Genomic DNA, 13,230 nt, shown 5'->3' on the forward strand with positions numbered 1-13,230 from the left:
TCACCGACACTTCATTAATTCTTTTAGAGCTGTTTCATTAGAGTCTAAGAGTTTCTCGTCTCCAGAAAGTTCGATATCGAGATCAGTGGATCAAATGGAATGCAAGTGACACCTCATCGCCGCGAAATTAAGCTCGTTGCGCGCGGTGATCGGTCGTTCGCCACCGGTCGTCCACCGGTGGAGCCAAGTGCTCCAGATTCGCGTCCCAAGGATGGTGATTGCGGCAATCTTGGTGCAGATGCCCGCGGGCGATACGGATTCCCATATCTGCGAGCGCTGGACACGCCAACGAGCTTAGAAAGTAAACTTCCATGCGGCCGGGCTACGCCTTCGGCTGCTGGCTGCTTAATTATTTAATTATACGAACCACGATCACGGGAACCGGGTTCGCGAAAGTGTGGATTAGTCGAACGTCCCTCGATTGAGCTTGCCACGGTGGAAAAGCTCTTGGGGTTGTTTTAACCCCTTGCCTCATGACTTCTTTTGTAACTGTATTTTATGGAACTATTTTTTTTTTGTTTAATTGAAGGTTTAGCCGTTGCATCATCTACTACGTAATTAGTGGCTTGTTGGTTAGGTTGAAGTTGAGAAGATTTTGCTGTAGTGATTCTTGCGTTGCAGAATGATTTCTTTAAAGAATTGTGAAGCTTAACTGGACTTCGACCTTTCGAAATCCTCATCACGAGTTTCACACATTAGGACAAGGGGTTAATCTTTTACTGATTGAAGTTGTGTTGCTTTATTCTTATCGTATCGTATCGAGCATAAGTAACTATAACAAGTTACTGTTCGTACTTTTGTGCTTCATTGTTAATGGATATTCATGGTTCAGAAGGATTTTCATTGTTAACAACGTCGAAACGAAGTCGAAAGTACAAGTTTTTTTACCCTTGTTCTCCGTTTTACATCGGTGTGAAGAATCACACCTTCAATTCCTTTTACTTAGCGTTAATTACAGTACGCACGAGTATACTTGCATCTTGTAACACGCAGAATGTGAGTATGTACGATTTAATCGCGATTTCTTTATAATCTTCATAATCTTGCAGGTAACCTAGAACGATGAATCAGTCATTATAACGCGCAATTCACTTATAAGTTCCTCCTCTCCTAACGTCACATTGCGCAGAAATGATTGCCAAAGTGAGTGTTTTTCAATTCCATTCTGCTGATTGAAGAACAATGACGAAATCGGCTGATAAGTATTCGTTTAACCATATACAATCTATAATTCGATTGAATACGTGCATTACGATACACGTTTTTATCCGATTTAATGGATCTACACGGACGTAATCACGATCGTATATCGAGTATTGAAAATCCATAAATAATTATTATTAAGTCGTATACATGGTATCATAAATCACACGTGAAATAGAGAAAGTAAAAATGTCAATGGAGAAACGTAGAAATATAGAAATATATCAGTTTGCAGTGCATAGACGATCTTATTTTCACAAAGGATCCATCTGCATTTGAATCGAATAGAAAATTTCGCTATTTACATTAAATTATCGCTAGAGAAGTTTAATTTTATCTTCGTAATGGAAAATGTAATCGATTTCCATGCGAAAGGTGTTAACGACATTTTAATTTCTTTTGCTTCGAAGAAGTCGACACCGAAGTTTCTCGCAGTGACCGGTTCCGCGGTGTATCAAAGTCGCTCGGAGCGTTTCTGTAATACCATTCCCGTAATATGCGCTGGAAAACAGTGTAATTAATTATGCAGTTACTGAACTGACGCGTCGTTATGAATGTAAATTGTGCGCGATGCAATGTGGTAAAAGGAAACGAGCGGCGATGCAATGGCACTTGCTACCACATGTTTAAGTATATTTATAGTACTCTGGGGAACGATATCGCTATTTACGATGCATAAAAACGGCAAAATGTTTTGTACAAGCAATTTATGTTTCATTTATTGTGTATTAATATTTCACCTGCCCACGGTAATTTAATAATCCGTTGAAAAATCAGCGATTAACGGCTAAGTATTTAATACATTCTTTTAATAAATTGTTCAATAACAACTATCTATTCTGAAACGATTTCTTTCGAAGAAAATTCACAGAAAATTATTAACATTTCGATATACCACAGTCTTTGGAAAACTGATCTATTAACACGTTTTCCTTAACCTTTTTTTAATCCAAAAATAATTTATCTATTTAACCCTTTAAAGATAAATGTATCGACAGCATCCAGTTCTATATATTTAAAATTCAAACTTCTAAGCCGATAATTAATTATTCAAACAACGAGGGATCATTTTCTTCTTTCCTACTCAAGTGTCCAATAACCCTTCTTTCTATAAGAAACCTTTTCAATACTTTCAAAGATCCATGTCCCCACAGAATCAATGCGTTTCCGCAAACTGTTCTAAGCGTTAAATGACAGGATCGACATCTAAACACAAAATAAACGGTTATTAAGATAATTTCGCCAAGATTTGGATGACTATTAGACATCTGTGCTCAAGAAGATCTCTGTCCGATGCGATTCGCCTGAGTCATGATCTAAAACGGACGGGGGCGGCCGATTTTATCTGCGCGCGCCCCGATTGGCTAATTCGCCGGTGCTTCCTAGATGTTTTCCCGTGCACTGGTGACCGGCGATCACGACGTGTAGATTGTTTTTCGCGATCTGGCCGTCCCGCCGCGGTGCGCGTTTCGAATTTCTGCTCGCTCCGTGGAGCGTGAACTTCCTTCGAACCCGGGCCGTTCCTTTTTCGCGCGTTTTTTACGCGCTCGTCATGGCTATTACGCGTTTCTGAATTAATTGTCGAGGACTGATCGCCACGATTGAGTGGTCCCACCGATTGATTGTTGATTATTAAATACTCGTAGTACCTTAACACTAAATGTACCGATCGGAACAATTTGACTCACATTGAATTTTATAAACATTATTTGGTAAACGTTTGGGTCGATTTTGATGGACGCAGTTACGCAAACACGTATGCTGATTGTCTACTTCTAAACCTCTACTTTCCAAGATCTAAACGAACGAATGCTAATTTTTCTAAGACCGATAAAACAAAGTGTACAGTAAATGTTCGTAAACCTAGTGTTGAATTCTGTGATGACCGAACGCAACTGTTCCTTCTTGTTCCTCTTTCTGTTTGGTATGGTAAAGTGTAAATAATAGAATTCGTGGCGGGGTAAATGAACTTTTGTTCGATTCTAGACCATTAACGTTAACTTATTAAAGGTTAAATGTTAGAAGTTAAGTTTGCACTTGTAATAGTTAGAAGAATCTATTGGAATTTGATTTTTATTAATAATTGAAAAAGAGAATTTTTATAGCAAGTGAAATTGTACCCGATAATTAGTTCTGACATACTGATTAATGGAGATGTGTAGAGAAAACGGTTTCCAAGATGGCGGCCGCTACAGCAGCGCAATGGGAATCGCAACGAAATAATTAATCACTGCGTATAATCATAGAAAAATAGGAGATTGCTTGTAGAACGAGCCAATAGGGTATTCCAAGATTCTGAGAGACTGAATAAGGAGATTAACTAATGAAACGTGGCTGCTCGGGCAATCACGTTACGTTATTCTAGTTAATTAGTAAGCGATTGAACTCGATTCAAATTGTGGCGCAGCGGGTGTACTTAAAGTTGGAAACCTCGAAGATAACTTATTTCCCATTTTTTCAATGAAAATGTACAGTATATACTAGGAAATATTTAAACTATAAATCCTGATCAATATTGTGTAGAACTAAATGAAAGGAAACGTTAATATAAGAGCAGCAGGTATTTACGTAGAAACTTAGATCCAATTAAGAAGTTAAGCTATAAGAATAGCTAAGGATAACTACCGTAAAATTACATCTAATATCTTAGATAATCTATTAATTAATGTATCCTAGTTTTGCCTTTTATTTGTTATTTCAATGAAACAATCTACACGCGCCTCAAATCGTTTCACCTTATAACGAATGCAATTATTCTTATCAATTCTCCCATTGAAATTTTATACTTTATCTCTCACTACCAAAGTCCATTCTAAATAATGTCCCTCATGACTTCTACTTCTAAACGAACCTCAGCAACGAGTTCTATCTATTACGCAGTCGAAGCTTCATCTCCCCAAAGAATTTCCATAATTACATAAAGGAATAGACAATGTTATATAATTCATCCGATAATTATCTCATCTGATAATAATTCGCGGACCATGGGAATGTGCCAATGGCAGCGGAGCGCCGCGTTAGGAAATCGGCCGGAGCTCGGCGCGGTTGCAAAATTTTCAAGAGTAAACAGCACAGAACAGCAGACCGTCCGTTAAATAATTTAATGTTTTTTTTTTCTAACAATCCGATTGCTACCAAAACGCTCGAACTTTCTCGGATTTTGCAAGCGTGCTCCCTCCGAGCGTGTTCGGGGTTGTCTTTCGCCTAGCGTGCAGTCTACATAGAAACAACGAGCGCAACGCGACGGCGATTGCACAAACTCGGCCGAGTGGCGACTGGCAAGAGGCAACGTTCCCGCATAATTGCCGATCGGTCGAAAAAAAAAAGAAAAAAAAGGAGAAGAACGGTCGGTCGGTCATAGTCGCACGAAAAATCGTGCTTGGATTCGTTCCCTTCGGGAAAACAAAGCGGCGTTCTGGGAAACTGGGCCTGATTTGGCAGCACAAACGCCATGATCGTAATAAGCGTTACTGAAACGAGGTTTTTGTTGCAGAAACCGGCTAATTAAGTAGCTCTTCCCTTGTCAATTTGTCTCGCTTAACCCGGCAGACGCTAGGTTTTCTTTTTAATTATGTATATAATTGAGTAATTGGGGCGGTGAAGAACGCATTGTGAAACTTCGGGGGATTCTGTGTAAAATTCTGCGGTTTCTGGATTTCCGTCTTCTATGAAGTTGGTTTTAGCAACTAATATTTGCAAGAGTAGAAGATCAGGATTGGCGAGTAATATTTGCAAAAGTAAAATATTAGCTTTGCCAACTAAAATTTGCAAAAGAAAAAAATCAGTTTTTTTCAACTGAAACTTGCAGAAGTAAAAAATTAGTTCTATCAACTAAAGTTTGCAAAAGCAATAAATGATTTTGTCAATTAAAATGTACAAAAGCAAAAAGTTAGTTTTGGCAATTCAATTTTGAAAAAGCAAGAAATTAGCTTCGCCAACTAAAAGAATCGTTAAGCTAGAAATAAAGTATAGGATTAAGAATCTATTATCTACTGCTGACAAATGAGATGTTCACAGACATTTTTTCGCTTACGATTTTCATTGCAACGATGAGGAGTCACGTCAAATAGCATTAAAAAATAATCAAAACTCCAATAGCATGTCTGAACTCTACGGGGACCAATGGGTCAAATCGTTTTCTAGCAGCGCGAAGATTAGGCAACTGGCCGGCGCACTCCCATGTAAAGGGCGGCCAGTTTTCTCGAAAAGGAGATCGCGCAGGCCAAAGGTAGCGAGAAATGTCGTCTTAGAGAATCGGTGCCAAGGTGGAAACTTCGCGAACTACTGCAGCCTTCGTGCCTTGAAGATCACTTATAGCGAAGCTAACTGAGCGTTCGTCAGGGATGAAAAAGGAAGCTTTTATATCTTCATTAGGAAAAGAACAATCCACCGTCTCATTCGATTAGTTCTAAGAACCGTAATTATACTATTCGAAGTCATTCGCTCGTTAAGAAATTACAAGAAATTATTTTTCATTGATTCTATTTCTATAATTAATCCACGTTATATAATTGATCGAATAAACCGATAAAGTAATACTAAACTCATTTATGTATCCATAAAAATGAAGTATTTTATACTAATTACTTTCTCACCGATTCAATGATTTTACGTTCTGATTCTTTTGATAATTTTGAGGAATACACTCTTTACTGGATTTCCTACAATCTTGGAATCACACGAAACTCTTAGGAGCCCGGAATTGCTTAATTCCCATGGAAACACGAGAAATTTATTCGGTGCAGGGAATAATAGAATTTTCCTACGGGCAACGCGCAATTTGTACACAATGAAAACATACGACCCAGAACTAGATGCATTTACTACCACGCCGCACCGCGCCGGCTCGTTAGGTTACACCGTTCTAACGTTTACAGCGCTTACGAAATTGGCGAGTCGTAAAAGTCGGCCCATTAGCGACGCCAGGGATAATTGGGTTAAACAGGGTGGGAGAGACGAAAATTGATACTGAATTTTACTGTCTCCCGATCACAAGGAAACGCTCCTTTTTTCCCAGGATCTTGCATAATGGTCCACGGTGAAAAAAAGATGGAGGCCTGAAGAAACTAAACCGCGTGAACCGTTTCTTCCTTCGACGCCGTTAAACGGGTTATATCGTCCTTTCGATTTTCAACAAATTGAAGAGTGTTAATGTGTAAACTTTTAGGAACACTAAAATGGCACATAAAAATTCAATATTTCGATTCTCTTCTATCAAATAAATATTTAATCGTTACCATTAATACATCTATACATAATCAATAAACATTAACAATAAATAAACTTATGCAATTGTAATCTCTTTCGCAATAAGTTAATTTCTAATTTCTTGTTTAATTAGTTAACCGAGCCCACCATGACGCATCCCGAAAAACGTGGTTCGCTCTAATTTCTCACCGAAACAATGTCCGCCGTAAATGTCGGACAATAAAACGGTAGCGCGCCGTTCGTTTTTGCGATCTGCCGCGGTATATTGTTTCAGTTGTCGACCGGGCAACGATTTCTTGTGGCGAGTTTTAACAAAAATTTCGCAACGCCAGGTCACGGTGAAATTATTTCGCGCGGGAAATTCGTTGCAACGGAAGCACAGATTTCCAGCGGGCCGGCTCGCCGGCAACGGCGATGGATTGGGCGCTGCCGGGAGGTAGCGGAGCACGTCGGAACGAGAAAACGGGAAAATTAATAACGAAGGGGGGGGGGGCAAGATTTCATGCGGGAAATTTCACAAAATGCTCAACGAAACATCGCCGGAGTTCCGCGGTTACGTCGACCCAGCCGGAAGTCACGGCTCGTTTTCCGTTGTGTAATCCTCCCTATTGCTGTCCAACCATTTCGAGATGATCGACGTGAGATTGCATAGCGATGGCCAATGGGACAGGCTGTGTATGTAGAAAATGAAATTTTGCATTCGCACTGGTTGTAAATTGAAACTTTCTTGGGTACATTTACCGTAATGTGTATCGACGAAAGTTTGATGGTTGATGACAGAGATTTTCAGATAAGATAGAGGAAGTGGAGAATGGATGATGTGTATGACTTTGGAAAGATAAATCAACACTTTCTTTTTTGCTGAAATTAACTCATTTGCATCATGTTTAAATAGCCTCGCCAGTATCAGTGGAATTTGATTTAAATAGCCTAGTAGTGGAGCAGCGTAGTTGGCAGCTTCATAAAATGTTTAAGCAATCATGTAAGATCAACTAGTAAATATTTTTACCTGATTACATGATTTATATACGATTATATATGACTTATATATTTTATGTGATTTATATATGATTATATGATTTATATGGTGAAAAAATTTGATGTAAGTATAGCTCGTCCTATGAGGCGACTGGGTTAACAGTTTATAAAGCAATATTTCATTATAGATGTAAATATATAATAAGAACAACTAAAATTTAAATAAAAATATTATATTAATAATAGAAGGAAAACATAACATCATTATATCAATCATCATATCAACAATCTAATGAATACTCCTCAAGCCAAACAAGAACCAGGCACTCTAACTCGCCCAAAACGATTAAACCCATTTTCCAAAGAAATCATAATCGAATCATGCAGAAAATCTCTTTTCCCTTCACCATGGTCGAGTAAAAACTACGTAGGCAGACCGATCAATTTTTTCCCCGCTCTTATGCAACAAGTGTTTTCTTCGATCGAAGCCTACGACTGCAACATTTTCTAATTATCCATAATGTGTATCTGTAGCGTGGAAAACATCAGTTAATTATTCAAGAGAGTGGTTGGTACGGTTGGTCCTTGATCAATTTTTCGCGTGCTCTATGTTCTCCCTGTTTCTTTTTCTCTGTCTAGATCGATGCAACTACGGTGTCGTTGCAGCACAAGCGAACCAGGTCATTGGTTGGTAAACCGGTCCACTTTTCATCCCAAAAAGCTTCGGTTGTTAATTAGTGGATCAGTTTTTCGAATTTTCGAGGGTTGGCCACGCGGTTACCGGAAGTGGAACGACTCCGCGGTCAGCGGAGCACCGAATAAGGGGTCCGAAAGGGTCGATCGCTATTGGTGAAAGGGGTCCGTATGCAATGCAATCGTTGTGCCCCCGCCTCATCTTGGGCTCCCTAGGCTTGGGCAGGGCCTCGCTATAAAAGCATACCGCGTCGCCCCTCAGATACGTAGTGTTTTCCCGTGTACAGCACAAGAAAAATCGACCACGATGAAGATCGTCGTAAGTCTCGAATCGCTGGCACAGTCTTCGGTATTTTAGCTACCGCGGGACTTAGGCTTCGACTCTCTGTTTCTCTGCTCTTAGACACCAGAGAGAATTTTTAAAGTATTCTGTACTGGATATCTTTGACTTAGAAGTATCGTTGTTCTTTGGAGTAATTCCTGTTGGTTGGACATACAAACTTTGGCTCGGATTTTTCAAGTTTGCTCTGGGAAACCTGGACTTCGAATTTTGAGAGTTAATCTTGGTCTCCTTTGCTTTGTTGTAACGAAACGATATTTCGTGTTTTAAATATTGTAATCTTTGTTTCCTGATAATAGACAGTGGTTTTACTGGTTTTCTCTGATTTTATTCTATAGTAGAGATTTTTCGGAGTATTCATAATTTATAGGGGATACGTAATTTTTTGCTTTTTTTAAATAATTCTCTACAAGGAAGGAATAATATATATTTTTATTAATAGATTTTAATATATAAATATATTCTTTAATTTGATATATGAGTTGCTCAGAAGCCAATACGGTTAAGTTCATTTTTTGATATTTTCTGATTTTTGTAAATTCTAATGGAATAAATAATATTCTTTTTGGTTATTCAAGGATTTACGCTATTCTTCGTTTTTTCTAGGTCAGAAAGTCCTTCTTTTTGTAACTTCTGAATATGTTGTATAATAATTTCAGAAGGCAAAACATTAAAACTTTCAATATTTTTATTCAATCAAATATTCTTACTTAAGCTTTAATAATATTATAATGTTTAATATTTTATTCAATCAAATATTCTTACTTAAGCTTTAATAATATTATAATGTTTAATATTTTATTCAAGCAAATATTCTTAATCAATCGAATTTTTGTTATATCAATCTATGAGGATTATCGTTGAATTATCTACACGTTGCAATTTCAGATTGTTCTTTTCGCCCTCATGGCCGTCGCCAATGCCTTCCCCGGACTCCCATGGGCCGCTCCGGTAAGTGAAATTTTCAATTATTTCAATGTTCAGCTCTGAATTTCAAGTGAATCGAAATATACGCAGTTTCTATTACTTTCTGAAACTTCACTTAACTACAGCATGTTGCATAACAATTTTCTAATAATATTCTACATTCAAATGAACGAAAGTCCGTGTTGCACTCTCTCAATATAAAAAAGCGTAACACATTTCTTCGTAACTGGCATTCGTCGAAGTATGTATATAACATATCTTCCACTTGGCAGCTGTGTGACAGGTTGAACGAACATCATAATATTTTCTCGTACATTATCAAGATACAGTAACAAGAGTAACTATCAATGTCTGTGAAAGATTGTTATTAAATCAACATTGTCAAAGCAATAAGAAACATGCCAATTAAATATCAAAAAAGCTACATTATAGGTAACATGGAATGTCATTAGACCTGACGAGTTCTGAACTATTTTCACTGCGCTCGATATTCCCTCGTTACTTGTTAATCATTTAGGCCTACGAGGCAACATCTAACGAGAGGGACAGCGTTCACATTACACGAATAATTACTCCAACATTATATAATAGCAACGAAATTAATGAACTTATTATAACCAACGTCTAATTGAAAGAGCTCTGTAATTCATTCTGTATTGCTTTGACAACTCTAATCGGTCTTCTATTAATCACTCACTAATGCAGCCATTGCGTAACTCGTTCCAAGTGATTCGACGGAACTTGGAGAACTCGATTAAGGAGATGATTCACAAACGTTCTCTCCTTTTAATCGTCTAACGTCATCTCTTCAGCATCCACTTCTATTTCTCGTTTAATTTTCGTCAATTCTTCTCACCATCGTTCTCCGTGAAACCGAGTAACTGGACCTACTCGGTGGGAAAAATAACCAAACGTAACCAACAGTTGCTCCTCTATAGGAGACCGTTCTATATTGAATCGTATTTTGGTAATTTTGGACCACTTAGGTTTCGGCACCGTGGCCAGCGCCTGAACCTTGGCCGGCAGCTGCACCTTGGCAACCTTCATACGTGAAGGTCGCTGAACCTTCGTACGTGAAGGTCGCTCAACCTGCGTACGTGAAGGTCGCCCAACCTGCGTACGTGAAGGTCGCGGTGCCTCAGGTAACGACAAAGATGATGAGTAACGGTGCATCAGGTAACCAACACGACGGGAACAGTGATCGGTGACAGACTTTCTGTCCTGGTACACTGGTTTCTTCATCGTACCATTCGTGAATAACTATCATCCAGGAACCATAATGTCGAGTTAGGAGTCTTACGGCGTTCACAGTCTTTTGTCGAGTTTGTTAATAATATTCTATTCCTCGTTGATTATGGTAATCTTCGAGGTCGAAGCTCTAGCGCTATGTCCAGTTTTGTTACCATGTTGATACTGATATTCTATTGGTTTTTGCTTTCAGTAGTTATCGAGATTAAAGCTCTAGTACCATGTCCCAGTTAGCTAAAAATTATTAGGAGAATTTCTGAGAATTTCTCTTTAGAGTGATCTTTTTAGCTACCTTTCCAAAGAAGATATTCTCTAGAAATCGTAATGCCGAGTTCTCATCAGTTGTTGGGAACTAAGAACGATCAGCATCATTGACCATGCAGTGTTCCGTGTTCCAAGCGATGATCATTAAAATCATTCTCTCCCATCATTGTGATGTCTGATCCAATCTGAGTTGATACGATTCGTTCCCAACGACGACCGCATCATCGATAATTTCTCATTTACCGTGATTAACGGTCTGTCTAACGCTGACCGCTCATTACGAGTCACGTAACCCGACTTTCGAGCCGGCGAGGAAGCGGAATCGAACCGCAATCATCATTTACTGGGATTCCTGTCAGGGATCCGCGAACCTATCTGACGAAACTGAGACTGTTTGGTGTTCTTTCGTAAGAGCATCTCCCAATGTGTCTAGCTCGATTCCCTGACCGTTGCTCTAAACTAGAATCGCTGATACGTTCAAAAATTTTTGCCTTCATTGTTTAGATTCTATTGATTCTTAAATAATTACGTTTATATTCTACAGTGAGGACTTGATAGGTTATTCGAACTGCAAACGAGCACTTCATATGCAAAAGGTGGTGATAACCATCGATGAAATTGGTTTCTAATCTTGTTTCTAAGATATCAAATTCATTCCAAGGTTAAATTCAGTATAATCAGCATATTTGAATAACCAGTGAACATTTAAAAGATGATAATGATAACAGATTTGAATCAAACTTCCAGAATAAGTCCAATGAGAATTCACCCAAGCCTCTCATCGATCCCAAACAAATAATCAATCTTACTACCAAAATCCTCAAACTCTTCATTGCACTGCAAATCTTCATACAATGGATCCAAAAAATCCTCCTCCTTAAAACCTGAATCCCCACAGAGTCTATTCATAATGTTCAGTCCGTTCACTAAAAAATCCACTGAACATCCTCTATCTTCGTTCCCATATCTTAATCCCCAAGCAAATTGTTTAACATTTCCATTCTCTCAGGTACATCCGGAAGTGCACCAAGTGCTCCAGGTACCCCAGCAGCAGTCGATCCCGCCCCCACACCCCCAGCCGTTGAACATTAAGGTTCACGCTTCGTCGAGTAGAATCCCGTACCACCCACCGCACATTGTCAAGCCTCATCTGGTCGGCTACGAGGCGTACGTCGAGCCCGTCAAGGTTGTCAAGGCCGCCGCTCCTGCCCATCACCCTTGGGACTAAGGTACTAAACGGCACCAACTGACCCCGCTGGTCCAGGGTGACATCATCCGTCCTGGGCGAGCCTGTCCCGAGGTGCTTCACGTAGCGACGCCTTACGATATATAACGATAACCACGGCCAATCATCGAAATTCTCTCGGCTGGGAAGAAGGGCCCGAGGACCGTATACAACGAGGAAGCGACCGGTTTCCAGCAAAAACATAGGAGGAAAACTTTAAACCCGAGTCGTTCGTTCCACAGGAAAACAAAGTGGACCTCGATCGTTGATCGAGCTTGCACAAGCTTGATTAAGAACGAGTGTCGAACGTTCGATCAGTATTATCCAGTGGAAACCAAGGGGACGAAGGACGCGACGCTCGGGTTTCATCATTAGCGCCCTTTGGATCGGCCAGCATTTTCAAGATCATCTACGCAGCCAGACATTTCAAAGAAAAATTATTTCCTTCTGTTTTTCGTCTTCCCCCAGCTTCTGCTTTTCTAGAAAGTTTCTTTTACATCGTTTACCCGAGCGCAGCGACTTCTTTTTGCTATCATCCCTTGCCCTAGCTTCCCCGGAGATCTTGTTTCCATCGTCTTGGTCCATTCACGTCGGGATTGTACGGTACGTGATACCGGAGCGTTCGTTGTATATTTCTCTACTCTTCTTTCCGCCTGTCAACCTTCAGCCCACCCTCTCCCCCTGATCATACTTCTGCAACACTTTTATTTATTTTCTAATAAAAGTTAATTTTTATGTCTTGTGATAAATATTGTTGTTTTATTTTCTTGATCCTTGTATCATGATTTAGAGGTTGGGAGTCTTTGGTTGTGTAGTTGGTGCTGGAGGAATTGGGGTTGATTATGAGGTATTAAGGATAGTGGACAGTAGAAAATGTCAGGTTCAAAGGAGCTTTCAACCAAGAGATGATTGAAATTAAAATAGTTTGAATATTTAATTTTCGAAAATACAGAAAAGACTAAGAAGGAAGTCTCTTGAGTCCCCTAAAATTTTAATTATCCTTTTCATCCGAAGTATCTGGACAATATTTTTATTATCGTCTATATCTTCGAGATTGATACTAAAAATCATTCTAGCTTCGTCTGTATTAAGAACAGTGCCCAGAAAAGTCAGAATGAAATGTAACTTATCAACAGAATTAGAA

General features: G+C 39.2%; 1 protein-coding gene across 1 annotated transcript; it reads left to right on the forward strand.

Annotated features, from left to right (window-relative positions):
* The first annotated feature begins 8,366 nt into the window (after positions 1-8,366).
* Positions 8,367-12,923, forward strand: LOC116429602 (uncharacterized). Its single transcript, XM_076365768.1, has 3 exons — positions 8,367-8,401; positions 9,311-9,373; positions 11,871-12,923. The coding sequence occupies exons 1-3, from the start codon at positions 8,390-8,392 to the stop codon at positions 12,087-12,089; spliced, it is 294 nt and encodes a 97-aa protein (XP_076221883.1). The 5' UTR covers positions 8,367-8,389; the 3' UTR covers positions 12,090-12,923.
* The last annotated feature ends 307 nt before the right edge of the window (positions 12,924-13,230 follow it).

Source organism: Nomia melanderi, chromosome 3 (genome assembly GCF_051020985.1).
Source record: "Nomia melanderi isolate GNS246 chromosome 3, iyNomMela1, whole genome shotgun sequence".
Classification (NCBI taxonomy): domain Eukaryota; kingdom Metazoa; phylum Arthropoda; class Insecta; order Hymenoptera; family Halictidae; genus Nomia; species Nomia melanderi.